Below are 25,873 nucleotides of genomic sequence, written 5' to 3'. Positions count from 1 at the left end.
CTCGACCAGAATCTCTAGAGGCCAGTGAACAATGCTTATGGTAGGTGCGCAGTATGTAGACCAGCCCGATGATAGGTAGTATTGCAAGCAAAGAGACGGAAGGAAGATGCGGCGAGTTCCGATGGACTTCAAGTCGTCTCCAGCAACTTGCGCTGCAAAAGTTGGGTTTGATGGGGATGGCCGACGGATTATGCCAGTATGCCTCTCGATATTGGCACGGTCCGACTCGGGTTTCGGTTTGGAATGTCCTGTCGGTATCTCTGTTCGCTCCAAGGAAGCTCCTCGCTTTCGTTTTGCGACTCCTCTTGGGGGTATTGCCGTGCTAGAGAAAGAAGAACAGGTGAACAGGTGGTGAGCAGTTGCAACATTGTGGGTGCCATCTGTCCGTCCGCCGGTTCGTGCGATTCCAAAGCTGGAACGGAAGGAGGCACAGCACCGAGAGAGTGGATGAGGGGTGGTGACGGCGGGACTTGTGAGGCTCCTTTTTCCGTGAGGATCCCGATCCCGCCTGTCCGTCCATGCGGCGGCGCCTGAACGTTTAGATGGGAACGACATGCGAAAGAGATGGCTGGCTGGCTGGCTGGCTCCGTCCTGGCTGGGCTGGCACGTCGCAGCTTCTACATACCTACTAACCTACATACATACATGGCAATGCACCTACCTACCTACCTTACCTACTACCAAGGAGCCACGTCTCGACAAACTTGGAAAAGGTCACGGTTCCATGGGATTGGCAGATTGGCACCGACCGAGTGCAGCGCTGTCACAGTTGCCAGGGGCAGTGCCACAAGTCTGGAAACTGAGAGGACCGTACATGTCGACCACAGTTGTCACTGTAGCTATAATTATAATTAATGCGGTGCTGTGTGGCTGGAATTGAGGGACAAAGGGGGCAGAAAGCTGGCACCCAGTGGACATCGGCAATGCCAAAAATGGGAACTCGTCGATAGTGTCCAAAGTGACCGTCAACGTCTCCGCTTTCAGGAGGAAAGTTGAGATCCACAATTCACCATCGCAGCAGCATCCACACTTGCGGTTTGATAAAGCAAAGAGGGACGACGGCAATGATGATGTGAGTGAGTGGGGGGGAGGACCTAACGACTAATAGTATGTGGGGACTTGTTGATGCCCTTTTGACTCCCAATGTCACCTTCTCTCTGTTTCAATGTTTCAAGGTTACTGCATCACAAGATTGATTCATCTCAACGCTTTTCCATGTCGCCCTATTTTCCCCCCTCCCTCATTGAGCTAAAGCGTTTCACTCGGCTCAATAAACCAAGAACCTTGATGACTGGAAAATGAAAACAATAAAAAACCAGTACAGGTGCTACTATGACAAAGAGACTAGAGTACGCACGAAACCCAGCGGTTCAACCAAGTTCAACACACGGCCGGGAGGTACTGTAATCTCATGACCCCACTATGCTGAAGCAGGACGTCCGATTTCATGCCGGCCGATTTCCCCCAAAAAGCTCTCAAGGGCGGGGAGATGGATGCGAGGATGCCGCGTGCGAGGATGAGCCTCTTTCTTCTTCCTTGCGATAGGGATGATGAGTGGGATCCCGTCCGCTCCAGTAAAGACATGCAGCGGTCGCAAAGCTTCCACTTCGGGCTGCCTTTAGGTTGCACAAATCGGACAATTACGCCCAGAGCTCTCAGATTGGCACTCGATTCACCCTCTCTGATTTGGCAACTCTCCATCCCTCTATCCCTCTACCATGGCAATGCCGACACTTCTCAAACCAATATTCTACACTAAAAGACTGGACCCAAAATATCGGGCAATGAATAAAGCGACACCCTCCCTAGTACCTGGTCATACGGACGCAGGTAAAGAGAGCACACAATACAAGTGATATTCTTGAAACTTTGCCGGAATTGACGATAAAATTACTCTAATGAGTCCGCACTCGCGCGACCGTCCATGACTAAACTTGACCAGCTTCCAATTGCTTGAGACCACCCACCTGAAATGAGTTTACTGTCGTCGCGACACAAGCTGAGCCGCCTATATCCGTCACTCGCTTTGATAGGTATGCTCGAGAGAAGTTACCGCACAGTAGTGTTGTGTACGGTCATTATCCTTCATCGTCAGAGCGGCTGCCGAGGTTTCCGCTTCGGCCGGGGCTCGGGGAGGGGTCATGGTTCAAAATCATGGGAACTTCCACTTGTGAAGACATACACAGTTCGAACATGCAGTCCCTCAAAGTTGCCAAGGTTGAGCCCCAATCTCGACTTCGCAAGATCCCAGAAGAATGTGGAGAGGGTGACAAGAGAGCCCCAGTCCCCCCCTTGTCCCGATGCCGATTGGCCTTGTATGCATGTCTCCACTTCGTCGTTGTCGGAGCGGGTCACTTTGTGGGTGAGTGGATATGCGGGTCAATCATTCCATAGCGGATCACCTCATGGGACCGCTGGGGACCGCTGGGGACCGGCACGGGAAGCAGCCCGGTGAGGAGCTTCCCCGTCCAGTTCTCGTCAACGATTCAGTTCATTCGGGATTCGAACGACGGCATGACGGTTGGACACTGAAGGGGGAATATTAATAACAATCCCTTATCTGGTGATACCGGCTCAACAATATAACCATCGTCCAATGGCAGATATCACCATCCATTATCATGTACATGTAATATGTATATAAGTGATCATTTTCCGTGTTAGTGACTAACGACTTGACGATTTTCGGTCCAAGCGGTTGTGGCGAGGTTAGCGCTCGCGTCTGGATAGGAAAAAGACGCAAGAAATGCCGATGACCAGTTGACGAGGCCGCTTTCGTAAACTCATGAATGTGGGGAGCGGCTAGACCTTAGCAACACGTGCTGATTCAATGCAAGTTCCTCCGTTTCTTTGGATGTCTTCTCTTTGGGCACCTAGGACGACAAGATTGGGTTTGTGACATTGCATCATGCTTCCCAGACATCGGTTCTACCTATGTTTGAGGCAAGGCTCGTTGATTTCCGCACGTTAGTTTTGAGATATTACATCACGGGCGTGTATTGCCTCGACCGTCAAACGCTGGCAAGCCACCGAGCCATATCTCAAGAAGTCTCGTTCCTTTTCCCCTCTCGGATAGCATGCTTGTGCCTCAGAGATGTGGATGAATGGATGAATGGCTGACAAGTGCCTAACCAGGCCGCATGATGTCGTTAGGACTCAGCCTCAATTCAACTGAAACGCACATCCCCGCACCGCCGGGTCATCATCCATCCTTCGACAACGTACAAACGACTTGGGGAAAAACACATCAATCCACATCGCATCAAGTGCCTAACTTGACGAAAGCCACATGGATATCTATCACACATATGCTAACATGAAGCTTAGTCCCTACTATGTCAATAAGCGCCATCACACAGTTACAGAAGTATCATGGGTCGTCAGTCAAATGCCTGGATACTGAACATGTTATCGGCGGTCGGCGGTCAGACTGGACAAGTCCTCCGTCGTTTGCAGTCAGTCAGCTTGAACTCGTTCCGTCTTTTCTCTGCCTCTCGCAGATGAGCTAAAGTTGCTGCGGTTGCGGACGGTTCAGTCATCGATGCATCTTCCTTTGGACGCTCGTCGCTGTGCTGGTTGCTGTTCACTTTGCCATGGATAATTGATTCTTGTGAAAGTGGCGCCAAGGGCGAAGAAGAAAGTTCTGGCAAGTCTGGCGATGGTGGAGTAAACGTGAATGAGGGTAGAGGGGGACGATGTGCTCTGATACCGCCGGCCCCCCATCCTTCGTCCTCGGAGGGATGCGATGGGTCAGAGTCAATCCACAAACCTGGCTGGTGTTGTGGTCTTTGACTAGTCCGCCGGGTTTGAACTGTCAGCGGAGATGAAAACCAGCTTTTGGCGCTTAGTGGGTGATCTGTGTCTTCCTCTTCTCGTTGTTGATGGGCTGATGATAAGGTGTGACACGAAAGGAAAGGAGTCGGGTCCCTCTGAAAGTGTGGCGAAATCTTAGCACTGGCGTCTTCGTCTTCTTCCTCCTCCTCCCCCATAGGCTCTGCCGCCGTACCAAGTTCTTGTTCTCCATTCCCATTATGCGCATCAGTGGTCGCATCGAGCTTTTCGATGAAAGGAGCGAGCCGAATCTTCCTAGGCTCCCACGAAGCTGCATTATCGCCTTCAAGACGTCTGAAGAGACTGTCATCTTCCTCGGGCTCGCATATCCAGGGATGAGTAAGAGCTTGGCGCGCCGTGAGCCGGTGTTTGCTGTTGTAGGTGAGACATCCGCGAATGAAGTCCTTTGCATGGCTTGAGATGTTTTCATCTGGACGGAGGCGGGAGGTTTGAGGGTCAATGGGCTCATTGTCATTGCCGTAGTCTTCATCGCCATCTTGAACAGCAATGTCACAGCCGAGGTCATTGAGGATGATGTTGAGGTAGCGGTCGATTCTGTCTTGGCTGGTAAAATCGAGATGACGAAGATTCGGAAGTTCTTGGAATCCAGAGAAAAGCTGAAGGCAAAGCATCCCAATGGACCAGATGTCGACAGACAATGAATGACCTCGCTCGGAGTTATAGCATTCGCTGAATCAAGCGTTAGCATTGCTCTCAACAATCCAGTGACATATGTCAACCCAGGAGGGGAAGTGCGAAACTCACGGGGCGCGATAGAAGGTTGTTCCAACCTCGGACCTTAATCTTCCACGGTTCGTAACAGCCGAGTCCCCAAAATCGGAGAGAACAAGCCTGTAGGAGACATTTGGCGCTATGGCACAGAGAATATTCTCTGGCTTGATGTCTCGATGTGCGACCCCCTTGTTGTGGATGTAGTCAACAGCATTGAGGGTCTGGCGTATGATCCAGCGTATTTCTAGCTCGGGGAGTGCCCCCTCGCGTGATAGAAGTGAGAAGAGATCGCCACCAGTAGCCAGCTCTGTAAAGATATACCTAGAGATACATTAGTTGCCCAACCCTGCTAGCTGCTCGTGATGAAGGTCTTACACCGAATGCTCTGATTCGAAGGCAGCCTTGATGGAAAGAATATTCGGCTGACGACTTTTGTTAGCTTGATCCATCGTCCCGTGCCCTTTCAATGACTTACGTGATCGAGGTAGCTCAACAGCATTGCCTCCTGCTTGATCCGACGGAGTATCTGGTGTGACCGGGGCCGTCTATCTAAGTTGTGCACTTTGCAAGCCACCTGCTGCCCTGTCAAGACATCTGTGGCTAGGTAGACCACAGCATGGGCACCGTTTCCTAATGTGCGGTCTTCCACAAGGTATCGGTTCTCAAGGAGCTGGATGTTGCTAAGTCAGATCATGGCATGTTTTATTTTCGTCGCACGCCAAGATAACAATAGTACCTTGAGCTCCTCTCGCTGGCGTGCAGTGAGCCGCAAAAACGAAGTTCCCTGCTCGAGCTGAACGAACTTGAAAGTGATGTAAGGATATATGGAGATGACATCCCCATTCTGGAGTAGTCTTCCCGGAGTGATGTCTGGCTTCTTCCCAACGCACTTTTTGTTGAGCAGAGTCCCGTTGGAAGACTGTCGGTCTCGCACAAACACAAGTGATGTATGGCGACCTTCTTCGTCAACAGTGATAGAATACAGCTCAAAGTGGTTTCTTGAGACAGTGGAATCGACAAAGACAACGTCATTATTATCTCGGTCCGTGTCACGACCAATTCTGACTGTCTGGTTTGGCCAGATGTAAAAGCCGCCTGGACTTGCGACACGAAAGTTAGGGAGCACTGGTTGGAGGAGACCAGCGAGGGATACATCACAGTATTCACGATCACTTCAGGGAAATGACAGATACCTACCTCTTGTAGGAGGAGCAGTGCTAGTGTCTTCGAAGGAAACACTTGCCACAGGCGGTTGCGACATATCAAACCAGCTGTCAACACCGAGACACGGAAAACAAAGGATAATGATAATGATAAAGCCGGCAATGTCAACGTTCACTCATGTATGCGTTGATGTCGTCACTTGCGTCCGTAGATAGTGTTGACTATTCATGGCCCACCGTGGCTTTGCGTATTGAGAAGTAGAAGTAGGTAAAGGTTGGGAACGACACTCAGAGTTCAAGATCACAGGACGAGATTGGAAGAGTGAGTTGGTGCCTTGAGGATCGACTCCTCCTTCCCATGTCCAGCTATCGTGAAAATCTTTTTATGCAGACAGGTCGTGCCTTCCTTTGACCTGGACGGGTGCAGCTTGCAAGTGAAGTGAAAGTGCAGTGTCCATTAGTAGGAGCGGGAGGCAGGCTCGCTCGTTGGAGGACGAGACGGGAGTCGATCTCCGAGCCGAGCTTCTGATGCAGTCCAGCTGAAGCTCCCGTCCGTCAGCGGGAGCTTGGGCCACCTAGGGCAAAGGTCGCACCCCGCACGGACCGCATCCAAACAAAGAGCGGCAGGCCTGGGCAATTTGGGCCTGCGTCACCTGACTTACCCCACAGGGCTGCTTGCCCTGGAGCCCTATGAGATAAAAGTTCCCCCTCTCCATTCGCAAGTTGAAACTCTTTCCCATCACCAACAAGCAAAACTCATCTTTAAATCCAAGATGTACGCGCTCCCGCCCCCCAGCATTTGCTTGCCCGCCTACTGACATACAAGCAGTTCAAGATGAGAGCGAAGTGGAGAAAGAAGCGCGTGAGACGCCTTAAGCGCAAGAGAAGAAAGATGAGAGCGAGATCGTAAGTTTCACCATCGGCGCATCGACAGTTGATGCAGCTACAATCGCCACTCAGGAGCATATAAGCTGACTCGATCCCAGCAAATAAACGCCTCGCCTCACTCGACCCAATCAGCTCTTGACATTATCCTCTAAGCCATTAGACAACTTGGGCTCGGTGTCGACTCCTCCCCTCAGCGCGGAATGACGCCACATCGGTCGCTCTGAAACCTTGCGGTGATCAGGCGAACTCAGGGTTCCTACGGAACATGCACCCCTCGGGACATGCTGCACATCAAACTGTGGCACACATAGAACGGAACTGTTTGGTGGCGGATATGGTATTGGCTGGTTGCCTGTCAACTTCATGGTTGAGTAGCAACAAGGTGTTTACGGATCAACGCCGGTGGGAGCAAACTGTCTAGTTTGGAGACGCGAATTCGGGATACCCGTCGCAGCAACAATAAAGGCCGCTTCGCTTCATGATACACTTCTCTGCATCTGTGACAAACGGGACTGCATGTCTTGGATCAATTGTTTCTGTCGACAACATGGTCATCTGCCCTCGAACAGGTGACATGGCATTTGCACACAAAGGGAATACCAATTTTTGCAACATCAGTGAACATTTTCAACGACGGGGAAGGCAGTGGCCTGCATGCACGAGGGCATAGAAATCGCGTCCCAAGCCTTGGTTTGCCTTGTGACTTGGACTGAACCCCTCCATGTCTGGTTGATTGTTTTAGCACGCGTGCGGCTTGCTATTCTTCATCTCTCCAAGCAATTTAACAGCAAACCAATAGCAATTGATTTCATAGCATGAAGATTTCGCGCTTCGTAGTATTTCAACACAAATCATCAAACATATTGCATCGTCGTCATCAAATGTGGTGTGTCGATTGTAAAGGCGGTAACTGATACCGGACCCCGGCAGGCGGCAGAATTTTTTTCTGGCTGCGGGATCCACTCGGAAGTTCAGACAGCGACTCTCCAGCTGCATGATCCATTTGATTTGGCGGGACTTCACGACTCTACACTACCCCAGCACCTTTGTAGCCCGCAAACACCACCATGGGAAGCTCATCAGACAAGAAGCGCAAGAGCGCTGAGGATACAACACCCCAAATCAAGAAGAAGAAGGTCGACTCCGAGAAATCGTCCAAGTCGCCCAAGTTCATCAATGTCGGAGCTGTGAAGAGGCCGCAGTATGCGCCTCCGGTCGTGGGTAAGCACATGTTGATCGGCTGAAACCATGGCCGTCAAGTCCAATGGAGGAAGACTCTAACATGCGCTCCTAGCCGCGACCTCGGGACTCGCTCTCTCTTCGTCCATACAATTTCAAGCCTACGCCACACCAGCCGACAAGACCTCGAAGCGCAAGAAGAATGGCGCGCCCGCACAAGAGTTGCTGCTGCACTCTGCCAACCACCGGACGATGGACTACACAGCTCGCGAAGATAGGACAGGAGACTCGTCCGACCCATACCTGAAGCACTACATTGGCATCTTCAACCCCAAAACCGCCGAGGTTGAGATTGTAGAGGCGCGCAAGATGGTGCTCCGTGGCACAGTTAGGTCGCAGAAGGCGGTTGACGAGGCAATGGAAGAGAAGACTCAGAAACAGGTAAGCCTGGAAGTAGTGGTCAGGGGCATAAAACCAGACTGACGGTGCAACAGCAAATGATGGCCATGAGGAACGAGCTCGGCGAGGCATTCGGTACTAAGAAGGCGAAGAAGGCGATCCGCGACGTGACGGAGAACGCCATTACATCTCAAAAGGTTGGCCAGAGCGAGCTGGTGATGATGGACGCCATCAAGACCGCCACCAAGGACATGTCGACCAAGGAAGACCTTCAAGCCGCTGTCGACAACGCCCGACCGGTACCGCGCGGCAACTTCAATGCCGATGAAATCGCAGACGTCTACGTACCATCCCAAATTATCGGATCCGAGGTCCTGAACGCGATACCAGTGATGGATTGGCAGGAGAGCGTCAAGAACCTAGAAGACATCCAGGTACCTTCGCGCTTTGTCGCCAAGCGCGTTTCCAACGTAGCAAGCAGCGACGACGCGGTGCACAGATTGAGGGTACTGCGGTACCTCTTGTTCGTCATCATTTTCTGGAATGCCACCTCGCAAGGAAGGGAGCGTGGCACAAGAAGCATTGGTAAGAGGGATAAGCTGCGCGAGGTTATGGCACCAGCGCCCGAGATCGTGATTGAAAACATCCGCCGCAAGTTCTCGGACGGCGGAGTCATGCGCAAGACACACGTTGACCTTCTGATGACGCACTGCTGCGCATTTGCCGCCATCATCGACGGCTTCAGGGTCAACACGATTGACTTGAGAGAAGATCTGAAGCTGGAGCAGAAGCAGCTCAACCAATACTTTATCGAGATTGGAGCTCGCGTCAAGCAACAGAAGGTCGCTGACAAGATGGAGAACTTTGCCGTCCTGCAACTGCCTCTTCAGTTTCCCAAGATCAGACTGCCGGCACGGAAGAGGTAAACCACGCTTTGCTGAGCCGGACCCACGGCCACGGATCATATCATCAAGTTTAGTTGGATTGTGCGCATTGCACATCATCCACCCAGTCCTACATTGGACATCTTGGCGCTTACGTTTGGAAGTACCCTACGAAGTGCTGAGAAAAGGCATGCTTTTTGCGAGAGAAGCGATCATCCAGCTCAGTTGGAAGTCTGGCCGCTTCCAGCCTGTAACCACCATGGTGTGTTGTTGAGACACACCCAAGCGACACCCAGGCGCTGGCCAATCAAAATTCCAAGCGCCTAATCGAGAGGAGGCCATGACCTGTACCGCACTATTTGAGCATCTTGCCGAGGTATACATCAGTTATTTTGTGGTTCGGGCAGTAAAAGCTAGGCTAGAAAGCATATATCATTGTATAGACAATGTAGAGAATAGTCATGGAAATTGATGGGCCATAAGAAGTATGGCGGGAAGCTTGTCCCTCAGTCTTTATCAAGCTCTGAATGGGGTCAAAGAGATGACATTGAAATCTAGGAAAAGGGTCACCCCACAAAAAGCTGGCCCCCCTGGGTTCTGGTTCTCAAGTGCCTCAACGCTTGGCCAACCCCTTTGTGTTTGTTTACTACTGATATCCGCACGGACCCAATAACGAAGATGGGAACTGATGACGGGCTTCGAGATGAGTAATGGGGCAGAGATGATCATTAACCTGAACCAGCTAACGCCAGTTGATGTGCAAAATCAGAACCACGAACGTCAAGCTAACATATGTAACAGGAAGAATGTCCGCGGCAAATCCTACGCAGATATCAGAGCAGCCGACGGCCAGGCTAGAAGAAAACAAGATGAAAAGGTAGTTATATGGCTGCCCTGGATGGGCATCCGCCCAGGCGTCACCTTCTACCGTTGTCCCCTTTCGCTGGCCGCTGGCCGCTGGCCGCCCCGCGGTGTGAGACGCCGTCGGTGGTAGGTAGGGCTGGGCCGAAGCCGATCACCCCACGATGAAGTTCCTTCCCCTTGTGCCTCCCCAAAGCGTCCCCGACTTTGTCCGTCCTCCCCGTTTCCCCTGGCCCATTGCCTTGACCATCCCATCGTCCGTGTGCCGGCCGCTGCTTGTGCTTCCCCTCGCTCCAGTCCAGTCCCCTTAAGTTGGACCCCTTGGCGTTGTGCAGAGTGAAGGCGCTTGAGCCGCATTCGAAAGCCACGTGGGGAAAATCCCCACCGAGCGACCAGAGCCAGTGCAGTTTTCCTCACCGGCACCCACCCCGACCAGCTTAAATGGTATGACGACATTGCCTCTTTTAAAGAGCTTTTGGGATCTTCAACTGAGACGCGTCTCACTCTCAACGACCATTTTCCACAGATTATTTTGCTCTCTAAATTGCGGCTTCAATTTTGCATTTACACACTCAATGCACCTTTCCCAATGCTGTCTGATGTCTCTGCTTTCAATCTGAGCAGCCATTCTCTGCAATTTTGTGTTGGTGACAGCGACAATACGAGTGCTCAATTCACGACGCGTCAAAGTTGGGTCGACGGGCGAATTGTCGGGGCAGGGGGTACTTTGCGATTTTTTCTGAGGTGATTCGCAATGCCGGGGCTGGTGCCTGCAGCGCATGGACCAGCTTTTGTGGTCTCTGGGCGTGCTGATTGGCCAGGACGGTGCCAACCAGCGCCTTTCTTCCAGTTCCAGTTTCATTCCAGTTCACAGTTCCGCGAACGACCTACCTGGTAATGAAGGGAACGAACGCGACCGACCGACCGCTGACTGTCCACCTTCTTGCCTCCCGTCTGCCGCACCCCAGGCAGCTCACCACGCTCATTCACTCACCACCTCAACTCCAGTGACACTTCTTTCACGCCAGTCCTAGGTAGTCTTTGCCCCTGCTTCTGGCCTCCCTCCCGTCCTGCCTTCCTTCTGCACAACCTACCTACAATTCACGGCATCTGACCGACTGCACTCGATATCTCCCGCCGAGGTGAAGCTACTTATCCATCCAGCTTCGCGACTTTCAACTATAACGACTGGAGTTTGCTTCAAGTCCTCTCCTCTCGGGAAGTTATGCGCGCGCGCGAGAGGATTTGCACCACACTGCTGCCTCCCTTCACTACTACAACCTCTACATAACATACTAGCTCGGCACCAAGACCGGCACCGCAGTCCGACTTCAACTCCCCAGCGAGCAGTCTAGTCTAGTGCCGGGCGTGTGTTCGCGTGTGTGTGCGTGTCTGCTGCCGTGTGTGTGTGTGTGTATGCATATTGCATTACCCAAAGAAAAAAAAAAAGAAGCATCGTCGCATCAGTCGTCGCATTCTACCAAATCCTCCTACCTGCCCAGTGCCTCTCCTAGATGCCCTTCGACTCTCTGTCTGGCTCTACCTCAATTGCGCCCTTGGATAGGTTTTGCTCTGTCCAAACCTCAAGGCAACTTCGACCTGAACTAAAGTGCTCCGTCGATGCAGCGGTACATCCCACCTCCTGTTAGTCGTCAACCTGACAGCAAGGTGAGAGCCGACCGAGTGTTGACCCAATTTCACCCCCCCACGGCACCTAGGTCCATACCAGACAGAACATAAATCTGTATGTGGCTCTCTTTTTTTCTGGTTGTTCAGTTGCCTCTTTCCATCCCGTCCCTTTGCTCCCACTTCCCATTGCTTCCCTTGACCTGTTGACGCATCCTGTTTTGCTCTGCACGGCACACACGGACCTAACACGACTTATTCATGCAGGCTGCTAGATATTGAATAGCTGTTATCAATAAACATCGCATCGAAATAGCCAGTCGCAAGCTCAACAATTCACCAACCGCTAGCTTTTTGCCCCCATTCTCGCCATCGGACGGAATAGGCACCCCATCGGAATCCACCCTACTATTGTCCACCACCAACCCCAGTCCTATTCAGAGCTATTCGTTGCAGCACTTATTGGACCACATTATACCTAGCCGTTTTGCCCCCACCAACAATCTGCTATGTCTAAGCGTAAAAAGGACTTTCTCACGGATTTCGACCCTAACAAATCCGATCCCGAAGACGAAAACTTCGACCCCATTGCCGAAAAGCAACGAACCCCGCGAAGTGCAAGGAAGCAAGCAAACACCCGCCGCCCAAAGAACCGAGGCGCTGCTGGCGGCGCGCGCAGGCGGAACAGCCGATACAAAGGATCCGACATCGAAGACGACGAAGATATCAGCGACAGCGAACAAGACATCTCTTTCGGTGAAGAGGAAGACGAGGAAGAAGAAGAAGACTCGGACGCTCCTGTCAACGCTACGGGCAGGCGGATGCGCCAGGCTGCCGCACGACACCAATCGTACAGGGAAAGCAGTGAAGACGAAGACGGGATCCAGTCGTCTGACCAAGACAAAGACGTCGTCCAGGAGCCCGACGAAGAACATAGAGTGCCTTCGATAGAGTCTCCTGAACAGAGTCCCAGCAAAAAGAAGTCTCGCATCGTTGTGCTGAGTGTCAAAAAAGGCGCCAAGCCAAGCTCACAACGACCAAGACGTGGCGCTGCTGCCAAAGAACCAGCAACCATGGTTCCCCCGACCCGCCGCTCTACGAGAGCCCGCACGGAAGAGACGGACGAGCCATTGCTCGAGCTGTCCAACTCGGGAAGACATACCCGCGTCACCCGCGCATCAACAAGAAGTAAAAGCCCGGAAGCCTTGACCCACGCCACCAGAGCTACCCGTGGTTCCAAGGGTGTTAAGAAACAACAACCTCCACCCATTCCCGAAGCCTCGCATGAGGAAGATGACGACGAATTCAAGGTCGAGACGGATATACCCAATGCTGACGATGTGGACGAGCTGGCCGGTCAGGCGAACATGGTCGATGCGCCCGCTGACCATCCAGACGAACACCAAGAGGGAAGGGCTGAACAGGTGGCCGAGGAAGGAGCTGCCCAACAGGTTAGCGAAGAACAACCTGCACAGACCGAGAGCCAGCCAGCAGCAGAAGACGCAGACGGTGACGACGAAGACGATCGTCCGATTACTAGGCGGACTCGTGGGGCTAGAGCCGTCACATCTACCACAGCTGCCTCGACCACGACCACTGTCACAGCAGTTGAACCAGAGGGCGAAGGACTCAGGAGCCGCCTCAGGCGTGGGTCTCGCTTGAAGAAGAGGTCGCTCGCTGAACCTAGTAGTGACTTTGAGCCAGGCGAGGAGTCGGGCGATAACGAATGCTATGCCTCGGAGGCTTCAGTTAAAAAGAGTGGACGTAAAGGTTCCAGTGCAGATGAGTCTGCCGCTACACCCGTTCGCGGACGTTCCACCCGTGCTCGCGCTGCCAAAAGGCCTCGCCGCAACCAAGATTCTGGTGATGAGGAAGTTGAGCTGGATAGGGAGGAGCTTGCTGAAGAACTCGAGGAGCTTCGCGAGAGCTCACGCTCGCGGCCGCGAAGAGCTGCCACTCGCCGTCGCCGCTCACCTTCTATTCAGTACGAGGAACCCGCGGGCAAGAGACGTCGCACTACCCAGCGTGTTGATTACACTATCCCGGCGATCGACTTGGCCGCCCTCGAGGCCGAGGAAGATGAAGAGCCTGTGGCAACGCCAGCAAGAGGCCGCAAGAGGAACGGAGGAAATGCAGGATGGGACCGTCCTTTAAACACCACCTATGGTCCCTTCGGTGGCGCTGGAATTGGCGCTCTGCTTGGAGGCCCTTGGGGCACCGGTGCTACGGGCGGCGTTGATTCCGACAGCAGCGACGACGAGATGGTGCAACGAACCGGTCCTGGCCAGAACCCTATTGGCATGACGCCCACTTCTGCCGCTCCTCCGGTTGGCTTATCCAATCCTGCGGCTCAGACCCATAATGTGGACGGCCTGGGTGGTATTGGAGGCGCCACACCTAACGTCGGAAAGGTGAAGAATCTCAAGGCGTTTGCGGATGCGGATCCGCTTGGCGTCGATACGAGTGTTGACTTTAGCAAAGTCGGAGGCTTGCAAGGCCACATCGACCAACTCAAGGAGATGGTTCAGCTTCCCCTTTTGTATCCCGAACTTTTCACCAGATTTCATGTTACACCACCACGAGGTGTTCTTTTCCACGGTCCGCCCGGTACCGGTAAAACTCTCCTCGCCAGAGCCTTGGCCAACTCGGTCGGCTCCGGAGGCCGCAAGATCAGCTTCTACATGCGCAAAGGAGCTGACGCTCTCAGCAAGTGGGTTGGTGAGGCAGAGAAGCAGCTGCGGTTGCTCTTCGAGGAAGCTCGGAGGACGCAACCCAGTATCATCTTCTTCGATGAGATCGATGGTCTTGCCCCTGTGCGATCCAGCAAGCAGGAGCAGATCCATGCAAGCATTGTCTCTACCCTGCTGGCGTTGATGGATGGCATGGACGGTCGTGGACAAGTAATTGTCATCGGTGCCACTAACCGCCCTGACAACATCGACCCTGCTTTGCGTCGCCCCGGCCGTTTCGATCGAGAATTCTACTTCCCCCTTCCCGACATCGAAGGAAGGCGATCGATTCTCGAGATTCACACTAAGGACTGGGGTTTGTCGAACGAGTTCAAAGACCAGTTGGCCGAATTCACCAAGGGATATGGCGGTGCCGATCTCCGTGCCCTTTGCACCGAGGCGGCTCTGAATGCCATTCAGAGAACGTATCCCCAGATCTATACATCCAAGGAAAAGCTTGTGGTCAATCCTCAGAAGATCAGCATTCAGGCGTCAGATTTCATGCACTCTATCAAGAAGATGGTGCCCTCGTCTGAGCGTTCGGCGTCATCCAGCGCCATGACCATCCCCAAAATGGTCAAGCCACTTCTGGAGAAGCAATTTGAGGCTCTCGTTGCGCAGTTGGATAAGATTCTGCCTCGATCAAAGAAGACCACCGCGCTGGAGGAGGCCATGTTTGAGCCGTATAAGGATCTCGATGGCGGGTTCGAGAGGGAGCAGATGAGTCAGGACTTCCAGCGGTCGCGTGTCTATCGCCCTCGCTTGCTCCTCTGTGGAGGGGCGGGCATGGGACACGGTTACCTGTCGAAGGCTGTTTTGCATTACTTGGAAAGTGTTCATGTTCAGGATTTTGGTCTGCCTGTTCTACTGAATGATTCGAGGGTAAGTTTTCAACCGTCCACACTTTGTGACATATTGACTGATGTGATGAAATCTAGCCCCCTGAACAAGTCATTGTGAGCCTCTTCACCGAGGTCAGACGTCACAAGCCCAGTGTAATCTTTATTCCCAATGTGGACGCTTGGTGGACAACCCTTGGCTATGCTACCCTGACGACATTCACGACGATGCTTCGACAGATATCGCCGACCGATCCTGTTCTTGTATTCGGCACAGCGGAGTCGATGCCTGACCTGCTCCCCCCCGAGATGTTAACCGAACTGTTCGGGTTCTCTAAGAAGAACCGTGCCGCGATCTGGCGTCCGGACCGTGAACAACGTGTCGCCTTCTTTCTCCCTATCATCCAGAACCTGTGGAAGGCTCCCGAGGAATTTCCGGATCTCTCCAGCCGCAAGAAGCGGGTGCTTGAAATTTTGCCGGTTGCTCCGCCGCCGCCACCCAGGGTTCCTACCAAGGAGGAGATTAAAGCTCAGCGCCAGATTGATTTCCACCACTTGAACTTACTGAAGGCGAGACTGCAACCGATCATGGATCAGATTCAGCGCAGGTATCGCAAGTTCAGACAACCTGTCATTCCTCTCAACACGATCAGCTATCTCTTCCAGGAGTCTGATCCCAACTTTGTCCGTCCGGATGTGGGTGAACAGGAGCAGCGGCCTTTCGTCATTGCCAAGGACGATAAGGGTGTTGACGGCATCCTTGAAACCAAGACGGGCAAGTTTTACTACAACCTCGACTCTACCACAATTGAGGAGCGCTTGGCCAATGGCTATTACGCCCGCCCGATGGACTTTTATGAAGATATTAAGCGTTTATTCCTCGATGTCAAGACTATCGGCGATAAGGACTATCTCCCAAAGGCAAGCGAGATGGTTACGAACGTTGAAATTGATGTCTACGATATAAACCTTTCTTTCAAAACACAAGGCATCAACTTTGAGGATATTTACCAAAGGCAGCTCGAAAGAACAAGGAAGGCCGAAGAGCGTCACCGCAAGAAGGCGGCTTTCCAGCCGATGGTCGACAAGATCCAGTCTGACCTTGCCGAGACCCAAGACGATAGCGAGTCTCAAGGCCCTGTTGGTATTGGTTTTCCAATGAACAAGCCCGCCCACACGACAGCGGCCAGATTTCAGGTCATCACAAGCCCCAAGTCGACCGGAAACCCGAACTCTTCTGGATCGCACCCGCTTACCAATGGCACATCGCACCCTTCCAACCAAGGCGAGACCGGCCAGACGGTGGAAGAAGAAAGCACTCTGCTCTTCTCTCAGGGAGTTGAAATCAGCTCGCCGCTTAGATATCGGCAAGCGCAACGACAGCTTCAACAGAACAGAGTCATCACAGAGACAAATAGAGAAACCATCGGTACATTCTCGCAGACATCAGCACTTACATCTGTGCCTCCAGGAGTCTCCCCGGCCGCTATCCAGAATGATGCTTCGAGTACCAGGACTTCTGACCCAAGCTCAGGCCGTGGAGAGTGGAACACGCAACAGACGAATGGCGTGCAGAGCATCTCTCGGGGAACATCCCAGTTGCTTGAGAGCCAGGAGACGACTGTTAACCCTCCTGCTGCGGCGTTCCCTGTGGAAAGCAACAGTCAGAGCCAAAGCCAGAGCAATTCTTCTAGTAGCGGCCCGTGGCCTCATTCACAAATGGCTGGCATTGCGCAGGGCATCCTGCTGCCGGCCGTGCCTGAGGAGGCTGAGGCCCACGATACTAACGAAGTTCCCGCCGGTGGTCTCCGTTCGTCATCCTCTAAGGACCAGCCGCAGCAGGGTAGCAGTAATAATGACAGTCAAAACAGCAAACCCAGCAATGATGACAGTCAAAACAGCAAACCCAGCAATGACACTCCTGATAGCCAGCGGAGTCTGTTAGAGGCCAGACGTCTTAGGGACCTTGCGATTGCGGACTGTATGGAGAGGGTTCTTCAAGGGCCCGTCCGCCCTGGCAGCACCGGCGGTAAGAAGACGGATAGCTCCCCGTACAGCAACAACAGCCCGGCCCTTGGCCGGAACAATGTCTATCTGCCCTTCGGCCGTCGCGACACTTCGGTCTCATCTCAGCAACAGCCTATCCTTAACGACGGTAAGGTCTGCGAGTTCTGGTCCACGCTCGTGGACCGCACGGCCGGCTGCAACATTGAGCAGATGGAGCAGATCCATAGAGAGCTGATGGATGCCATCTGGCAGTACCGCCACGAGTGGAATCGTATGCGTGTCCTCTCCACGCTCGCCGACGTCTTTGACGATACAGTTACCGACATTGAGCTCGTGCAGGGCATCTTGATTGATGCTCAGGGCAGAGAGCAGAGGGAGTATGAAAGGAAGGAGCTTGAGAAGAGGGAGGCCGAGGCCGCCAAGAGTTCGTCGTCGACTTCTGCTCAGTCGCGGGCCGCGACTCAGACTCAAGCTGCTGTTGCCGCTGTCCCCGTCGACGCTGCCGCTTCCTCCACCGGTGTCGCTGCCGGTTCAGTTGCTGCTCCTGGTCCAGCTGCTGTTGCTGCTGCTCGAGGTGTTCCCACCCCTGCTCCCACTGTTGTTTCAGCTTCAGCCCCTAGCGCGGTCTCCGCCAACGTTGCTGCTGTTGCTGGAAATGGCTCAGAAAGCCAGGGTACGAGCGGTAGCGGTACTGGTAGCACCAATAACAGCCAGAAGAGCCACAGCAGCCAGAAGAGCAAGAGCAACAATAGTGGAAAGAGTAGTAGCCAGAAGACACCTACTAGCAATAGTACGAGCCAGAAGCGCAACAAGGCGGCAGCGGAGGAGGAGAGGTTGCCTTATATCTGGCTGAAGTAAGGGCTAGGGCTGACTGAGGACCTGACTAAAGGAGGATTTGCTTGTGGGGAGTGTGTACTGCCTTTCGTACGGGGCATTTGTGAGAGAGAATGAGAGAGAGAGAGAGAGAGGAATGTTTTGTGTGCGAGAGATGATACTTGTTATGAAGCATGGAAAAAGAGAAGGCGAAGACAAAGCGAATATGTACCATGTTAGCATGAGCCTGTGGATGGAAAACTTTGAGAAAGAATCGGTTGGAGTGTAAAAGTAGACTGGACTGGATGGATTATTACGATTTTTTCCCCCCTCTCATGTCTCTGCTGTTCTTTGTTTCTCTACCGTCAACCAAAACCCCTATCCGGTTGTTTGCTACTTTGTTCATGTAGATAGAAAGGGGGCCTTTGGGTTTTCACAGGTTAGGTTCAGGTTAACCGTTCAGAAGCCGGTACTTTTTTGCTTTGCAGGTTAGGTTAGCTTCATGTGTACAGGGCACTTCACTTTTGCTACAACATGCTCCCGCTACGGTATACCATCGATTGTATTATATCACATTAAATTGGTGACAGGCTGTTGATACTGACGATTAACACTTGAGATTTCCGAAGTGCTAGAATTAATATGAGAAGCCTTGGATAATGTCTTACACCACATGTGCATACATAGGTGTAGAGATATCTCACTCCGCCGGTGATATCATCTGTGTTCACATAACGTAAGGAGCAGCCCGGTCCGAAAGCTCCATCTGACAATAACAGCCGAGTAACCGCGCAAAACGGTTTCACATGTGCGAGTCATGGACGACAGTGAGACATTGAAGCACAGCACACACACCTCACAGCCATCTGTGTAGTGTAGTGTAGTGTATATAGACATACATAGAACAGATAGGTAGGTAGGTAGGGCGGTGAAGAAAAGCTGCACAGCTGATTACCTACGGACAACTTTGGCTTGGCATCTTGCATGTGTCGTTTCTTGTGCATCATCCCGCTAGCTAGCGGCGGTAAGGCGGTACCATAGGGCGGTTCAATCCTGTCGCGTTGACAGCTTGGCGATGGCATACCTAGATAGAGAGAGAGAGAGACACGGAGAGAGAGACACGGAGAGATAAGTGAATACCTATGTATGTGTTTTCGTCCAATACTCAATGTCTCATAAGTAAGTGTAAAGAAGAAGGTTGGCGGGTGGTGGTTGGTGCCTGAGTTGGCCAAGACGCTTCGTTCAGTTTTTGTTTAGTGTACTACCATACTGCGTATACCTTGCCAAGATCCATGGTCCGGCTCAGCTGCTTTTGGGAGATCTACAGTTCTCTCTACCTCAAGTGTATCTACATTAGTAGTGGAGTGTACAGTCCATGACATATGTAACCGCCAACCCATCCCGTCCTATCGGAGGTCTTCGGACGCCGCCGGGTGTCACTTTCTTTTGTTCTTTTCTCGGGTTCGGGATCGGGGAAATCGGGTGTGGTTCAGTTTTTGACGAACGCGGCGAACCGGCGAACCGCCCGAACCGCCGCCCCAACCGCCCGGGCCATCAATCAAATACGTCTAGGTAGTTACATAGCCCCGCCCCGCCCCGCCCCGCAGGTTTCCATTACTAGCGGCATGAGGAGTTTCGAAATCTGATACACTACGCTACAGTACACGTCCAGTTTACCTAGCGGTACCTTACCTACCTTATGTACTTACTTTACATATTATATGTTGGCTGCATGCCTTCTGTCTGTCTATGTACATACACTACAATCTGTCGGTAGAACAGTCTACAGTCACTGCGTAAATAGAGCGGTTAACTGCTGGTGACCGGTTCCCGCTGCAAACTATAATACCAATCTGGAGAATCTGTATAGAGAGAGAGGAGCGGATTCCATCCCACAGTAGGTGATTGATAAGGGGTTATGGTAGATACTATGTCGATACCTCGAGTGTACTTATCCGCCCCACCAAGCCGACAGGCGACTGGTGACTGTATGAAAGTGAAGTCTTCTAGACCCCCCCTGAGAAGGCCTCGAAAACCCGCAAGCAGGACAACACAGACTGCGAGGCTGCATATACACTACTTACCATACATATTGGGGTTGGCGGCGGCGGTTGGAGTTGTGTATGTAGTGTACATATGTACGGCTATGGGGTTTGATGGGCGAAACATCATGGGATCATTTTTTTTTTTTTTGATCATATGGGTCGATATGGGAATCGCCTTATTCTCCGCGGATCTAGACATAGGTATGTAAATCTTGGGGAGCTTGGATGGATGGATGTCGCCATAGGTGTACCTAGTGTAGCCGAACAGGAGGGCGCAGCAGGATGTCGCCAACTGGACTGGACGGTGGATAGACAGACAGTTTCGGTAGGGTAGAGTAGTGTACATAGTATAGGTATGGAGAATGGGGAATGGAGAATGGGGAAGTGGAATGCATGATCGATTGATTGCCATTACACACTATACTAGACTAGAATCCCGAGTCGAGGAGAGAAATGCAGGTCCGTCCGTGGTGGTGCCACTGGACAACAACATCCGCCGTCTCCGTCTTCTCCGTATTTTTCTTCTCGGGATTGCCGGCAGCTGCTGGTGGATGGGTTCGCATATGTTACCGCTGGTTTGTAAAATGATCACCTCTAAAAGGCTACACGTGTAATGGTAGACAGCTCCAACGGGCGGTGTTCTCCAGCATTAGCTTTGGTCACCTGAAAGTGGCTCTTTCTTGGCTATGCATCTCGGCCATCATCTGAAAGTGTGGACATGTGGGGAGAGAGGACTAGTACACTAGTATGTATGATACGGACTCTTGTCGTATTCAGATTATTGCATGTTCTTCGACGTCTGTACTAATATAGTGTACGAGGAAAGGGAGAAGGGTACCGTTACATATGTACCGCTACTACCGTCTGACCAAGAGGTTGCCGCACGCACCGTCCGGCTCCGTCGCGGCTCTTTCAGGCTTCAGTTTTCACCTGACAATGATGACTCCCGCCAGTCTCTTGGTTGCCAATTGTTGTCACTATTGTTGCTGTCCTCAGGTCGAGGACTACTCGATCACTGCGACCTGTTAATTCAAGACATATGAGGGAAGGGCCTTCTCGACCATGGAACAATCGGAGAGAAGTGCCTCCCCTGCTTTTCTCAAACACGGCCGACTTTGCACGGTACAGGAACATGGCGCGACGGGCCCTGAAAACCAAAGCCGATGGGGAAACCAGGCACTTTCCAAGCAAGGAAGCACTCCCTCAATGTACCGTAGGCGCTCCACTTAGGAGCCAGCGCCCGACCCGCCGCGGCCAGGGCAGGCCACTGGCTGGACCTGCGCTGTTCCGCCATCCACCTTGCACTGCACCGGACATCCACCATCCACGCTGCTTCCCCTTATGCAGGCCACACCAACCTGAAGTAATCCCAAGGCGCGGCCCCTTGAACACACATCGTCCTCCTTGACTTACTTTCGACCAAATCCATCATCGCTTCTCCCTTGTGAAGCCACCAAAGTTACTTGTACACCACATCACTCCCAGTTCATTCCTCTGTCCAACGGTCGACGACAACCCGGTTCCCTCGAGATACCTAGAAGTGGTCCAGGCGACCCCCTCCCCCCTTTCTCCCGCCAATCTACCCAACGAAAGCGACCCAAGCCATCATCTCATCCGACCGTCTCCTGTCGTCGTCGTCCCGGTCACAGACACCTTAGCGGCCAGCCCACTCTCCACTATCAAACACCCGCTTTTCTTTCGTCCGACCTCCCGCGAGCGCAACCCACGCGACTCCATATCACGATCGGTATCTTGATCTCGATTTCTGTTTGCCTTGGTGTTACGGACACCCGTTAGGCACACCGACGCACTGCCTGTTCCGTGTGTCGACGAGTCAAAGAAAAGGGGGGCTGCGGCAAACCGATTCGTGATTCATACAAACCACATCGCCGCCTAGTGTATCCATCTTTCGTTACCCTCGGTAAACCATCAACCTCATCAATCTTCGCAACTGCCGCCGAATCTGGACCATCAACAGCCAAATAGTTGGGGAGTTCGACTCTCGAAAATCCTGGCTACCACACGGTACCGCTTGTAAGCGCCAGTGCATTTGTTGGCTGGGCATCACGACTTGCGCCTCGACAGCGCAAGGAATCTTCGGTCACTTCGACACATAGCTTTTGGGACCCCCAATCATCGCCATCATGTCGCCGTATGGAAAGCATCAGAGTATCTCTGAAAGGAGAGGCAGTGTCCTCGGGGAAGAGTTGTCGCTCAACACACATAGCGCCAAACTGGCGCAACAACATCGCCCACAACCACCATTAACACCATTAGGCATGAACCCTTCTGCCGACTTCAATCAACAACTCTCAGCAGGTTCACCGCCACCACCGCCGACCCCAGCAGCATCTCCCGGTCCATCACAGACTCAGCCGGACTGGAGTAACGCGGAAGAGGATGAAAGCATAGTGTTGTCCTTAATGCGGGAGAATTTTCTCAAGGCCACCACCCCGGAGAAAAAGCGAATACTCGAGGACATTGTGAACATGTGCAATAGCCAACAGCTCAGCTTTATTCTCCAGCTGGTCAGCCCGCGCTTGAAGAAGGACCCCATGATGAGCCTGCCCGATGAGTTGTGTTTACGAGTAAGTGCTGCGTCTGTTGATATTATCTCGGGTGTATAGCCCAGGTTGTTAACCCCCTAACTAGGTTCTGTCGTTTATCGACGACCCCAAAGACCTGGCAAGAGCTTCTCAAGTGTCTCGCAGGTGGCGGGACCTGGTGAGCGATGACATGACATGGAAGAACCTCTGTCTGAAGCACGACTATCAGCGTAGGCTATCTGAGGTACAGACTTCGATGCAGTATTCCAACTTCCTACGGCCAGACCCTACGAGCAGCTTTTACCAGCCCTATAGCGCTCCCGCGGCCTCAGTCACTTTTGACGACGCATCGAGCCTGAGGAGGCCCAGGTCATACAAGTCGCACTTCAAACAGCGATACCTTGTGGACGCCGCCTGGCGGACAGGGGGACGCAACATTACGAAAAACATCACCCAGGAAGGCGGTGTAGTCACTAGCCTCCATCTTACCAAGAAGTACATCATTGTAGCTCTCGACAACACCAAGATACACGTGTTCGACACGGAAGGAAACGAACTACGAACACTCAGGGGCCACATGATGGGCGTCTGGGCTATGGTTCCTTGGGACGACGTTCTGGTCAGTGGTGGCTGTGATAGAGATGTTCGTGTGTGGGATCTGACGACGGGGTATGTTACACCATTTTTTCTTCTTCATTGTTCTTTTTCCCAACCAGTATCAGGACCCCCTGCTGACACATGTGCCCAGTGTCTGTATGCATACACTCCGTGGACATACCTCCACCGTCAGATGCCTCAAGATGTCGGATGCAAACACTGCTATTTCCGGATCTAGGGATACGACCCTCCGAGTCTGGGATATCAAGAACGGAGTGTGCCGAAACGTGCTTGTCGGTCACCAGGCTAGTGTGAGGTGTTTGGAGATCCATGGCGACATTGTTGTCTCGGGGAGTTACGACACAACCGCTAAGGTTTGGAGTATCTCGGAGGGCCGCTGCCTACATACACTTTCAGGTCACTACAGCCAAATTTACGCAATCGCCTTTGATGGCTACCGTGTGGCAACCGGAAGTTTGGATACCAGCGTGAGGATCTGGAACGCCGCTACTGGGTAAGTTTACAAACCGCATACATACTGACCCTTTTGCTATCTATCCACATGCTCTTGTGCTGACATCGAGTCTAGTGAGTGTCAAGCGGTTTTACAAGGTCACACGTCTTTGGTCGGACAACTACAAATGCGTGGTGGCACCCTCGTCACCGGTGGTAGTGACGGCTCAGTCAGAGTCTGGTCGCTGGAAAGGTTCTGCCCTATCCATCGCCTTGCGGCTCACGATAACAGTGTTACAAGCTTGCAGTTTGACGACACGCGGATTGTCAGTGGTGGCAGTGATGGACGGGTTAAGGTCTGGGATCTCAAGACTGGCCAGCTTGTCCGCGAGCTTATCTCTCAGGGAGAGGCTGTTTGGCGCGTTGCCTTTGAGGCCGAGAAGTGCGTTGCGATGGCACTGAGGAACAGCAGGACGGTTATGGAGGTGAGAATTTCCGGTATCTCGGTGCGATCTGTTGCTTGGCTGCTAACTGATGATGGATTCTATTAGGTTTGGTCCTTCTCTCCACCCGAAGATGTTCTCCTCGACCGACACGAGCGACAACCATTTATGCTTACGCCACGACCGACCATTGAGGCCCCCGTTCCCGAAAGGCCGTCAAGTGCGATGGACGATAGCCTGATAGGAACTGGAATGCAGGACGTGGATATGCCCGATGCCGGCCCTGCCACAGCTCCTCTTCGACCAAATGCATCATTCTTTCAAGCATCGAGGGGGGCCTAGACTTACAGAGGAGGGGGCTCCACCAACCTCAGGCCACAGGAGACTATCGGCAATTATGTTTGACGGATATTACAAGAGCCTTCTCTCAACAAGACATCCGTAACGTATTGCCCAACGACTTTCTCGATGAGAAGAAGCCGAATCGGGAATTCCCAACTCAAGACAATACTCGACCACCAGGAACTTTTCACTCACACCACAACACATCGCCTTCCTTTAATATACCCCACGATACATTTCAGCGCATTGGTTGGCGAAAGTCGGATGAATCAAAGACCAGCGGAGAGCGCACCTAGCAATCTCAAATAGCGCGCGGCGCCAGTACAGCTGGCTGAGGTTGCAGATGTGACGGCAACACCCATGATCACTAAGCGCGGAAACTTTGCAGGGAGCATTGCTATGGCGTTGACACACACACACACTCACACCCACACACACACATGAAGGTTTTCAAAGCACACCCACACGCATTCGGACAGGCAGACAACGGACCAGCATTCATATTTTTTCTTTTATTTTTTGCGTCTTCTCTCTTGTTCTTTATATCTATATCAGAAACGCACGCAGCTGGACAGACAGACGGACAGACGGACAGACAGACGGGACAGAGGAGAGAGTCCATCAAGAAGCGGATGAGCAACTCGGCATTGGATGTGGTCACGGTACAAATACACTTCGTTCAGGAACTCTACACTACTATATTGCGAGACACTGTACTACACTACGGCAACCGGGACTATGAAAGACATACACATGCCATCGGTCCACAATGCCTTATATCTTATACCTGTTTTGCATTTGTTCACTCCCTCAACGTATGCATATCGTATGTTTTATCCCAAGATAGGATACTAAACCCACTTGTCTATAAATACCCGGGGGAAGAGGACGGGAGACTTGTAGCGATAGGTTAATGGCAGATATCCTCGATGGTTTGTCTTATGCTGGGCTTTATGCTTTTGTGGTTATGTTGTCTGTCATCAGGACGGTTGTGATACTTTTCTTGTTGATAATGTTCATAATGAAGATATCGCCGAATTGGATTAAAAGTGCCCTTGCCCTATATACGCAGAATCCTTCAAGGCCATGTTCGGTCAGATGTTGATTACGGTTACCTGCATGCCACGCCTGTCGTCTAAACTGTAGTGGTAAGAAAACTGATAAGCAATTATTCCCGATCGAGGTTAGGTAGGGTTCGTGAGGCAAGTGGAAAGCGGCGGCTGTTGGGTGGGGCATTCCGGAATGTCAAACTCCATTTTTGATGGGGTTCACAATGGAGTCGATGGGATGGCGGCATAGTACTGAGTGCCGCCCGCTGTGATAACTGGTCATAGTGGTGACGGTGGTGGTGGTGTCTTTGGAAGCGAACAAGGAGAAGGACGAAAACGAACAAGAGCGAGTCTTTCATTCAGTTCACCTCGTCCGTGACGAAATCATCGAGACCCTTGGCTGTACAACTCGTGGGCGGCAAACGAGGGTCTTATATAATTTGTCAT

At 52.4% G+C, this 25,873-nt stretch overlaps 5 protein-coding genes across 5 annotated transcripts, besides 2 other annotated features; 4 read left to right on the top strand and 1 right to left on the bottom strand.

The window, feature by feature from the left end:
* Positions 1-3,199: 3,199 nt before the first annotated feature.
* Positions 3,200-5,824, bottom strand: stk-43 (serine/threonine protein kinase-43; the record flags this gene model as incomplete). The annotated part of the gene is made up of 6 exons (XM_952033.2): positions 3,200-4,521; positions 4,597-4,884; positions 4,939-4,985; positions 5,039-5,233; positions 5,300-5,658; positions 5,761-5,824. 6 exons carry the CDS (start codon positions 5,822-5,824, stop codon positions 3,426-3,428), a joined length of 2,049 nt encoding a protein of 682 aa, XP_957126.2. The 3' UTR covers positions 3,200-3,425.
* Positions 5,825-6,561: 737 nt separating this feature from the next.
* Positions 6,562-6,632: a sequence feature (Short protein (NCU16635, ESA43178.1) was converted to a misc_feature.).
* An 80-nt stretch (positions 6,633-6,712) lies between these two features.
* Positions 6,713-6,719: a sequence feature (Short protein (NCU16635, ESA43178.1) was converted to a misc_feature.).
* An 889-nt stretch (positions 6,720-7,608) lies between these two features.
* NCU06485 (hypothetical protein) lies at positions 7,609-9,642 on the top strand. The gene is made up of 3 exons (XM_952032.2): positions 7,609-7,835; positions 7,909-8,234; positions 8,288-9,642. Exons 1-3 carry the CDS (start codon positions 7,682-7,684, stop codon positions 9,116-9,118), a joined length of 1,311 nt encoding a protein of 436 aa, XP_957125.1. The 5' UTR covers positions 7,609-7,681; the 3' UTR covers positions 9,119-9,642.
* Positions 9,643-10,824: 1,182 nt separating this feature from the next.
* NCU06484 (hypothetical protein) lies at positions 10,825-18,556 on the top strand. Its single transcript, XM_952031.2, has 3 exons — positions 10,825-11,681; positions 11,831-15,174; positions 15,231-18,556. Exons 2-3 carry the CDS (start codon positions 12,073-12,075, stop codon positions 17,994-17,996), a joined length of 5,868 nt encoding a protein of 1,955 aa, XP_957124.1. The 5' UTR covers positions 10,825-11,681; positions 11,831-12,072; the 3' UTR covers positions 17,997-18,556.
* A 3,584-nt stretch (positions 18,557-22,140) lies between these two features.
* Positions 22,141-24,377, top strand: NCU06483 (F-box and WD repeat-containing protein; the record flags this gene model as incomplete). The annotated part of the gene is made up of 5 exons (XM_952030.1): positions 22,141-22,584; positions 22,649-23,211; positions 23,291-23,653; positions 23,729-24,077; positions 24,144-24,377. The coding sequence occupies 5 exons, from the start codon at positions 22,141-22,143 to the stop codon at positions 24,375-24,377; spliced, it is 1,953 nt and encodes a 650-aa protein (XP_957123.1).
* A 14-nt stretch (positions 24,378-24,391) lies between these two features.
* On the top strand, positions 24,392-25,320 carry NCU16634 (hypothetical protein). The gene has a single exon (XM_011395725.1). It carries the CDS (start codon positions 24,818-24,820, stop codon positions 25,289-25,291), a length of 474 nt encoding a protein of 157 aa, XP_011394027.1. The 5' UTR covers positions 24,392-24,817; the 3' UTR covers positions 25,292-25,320.
* Positions 25,321-25,873: the final 553 nt, after the last annotated feature.

Source organism: Neurospora crassa, linkage group III, assembly GCF_000182925.2.
Source record: "Neurospora crassa OR74A linkage group III, whole genome shotgun sequence".
NCBI classification, from domain to species: Eukaryota; Fungi; Ascomycota; class Sordariomycetes; order Sordariales; family Sordariaceae; genus Neurospora; species Neurospora crassa.
Note: the sequence above shows the minus strand (reverse complement) of the source record. Positions and strands in the feature narration are given on the sequence as shown.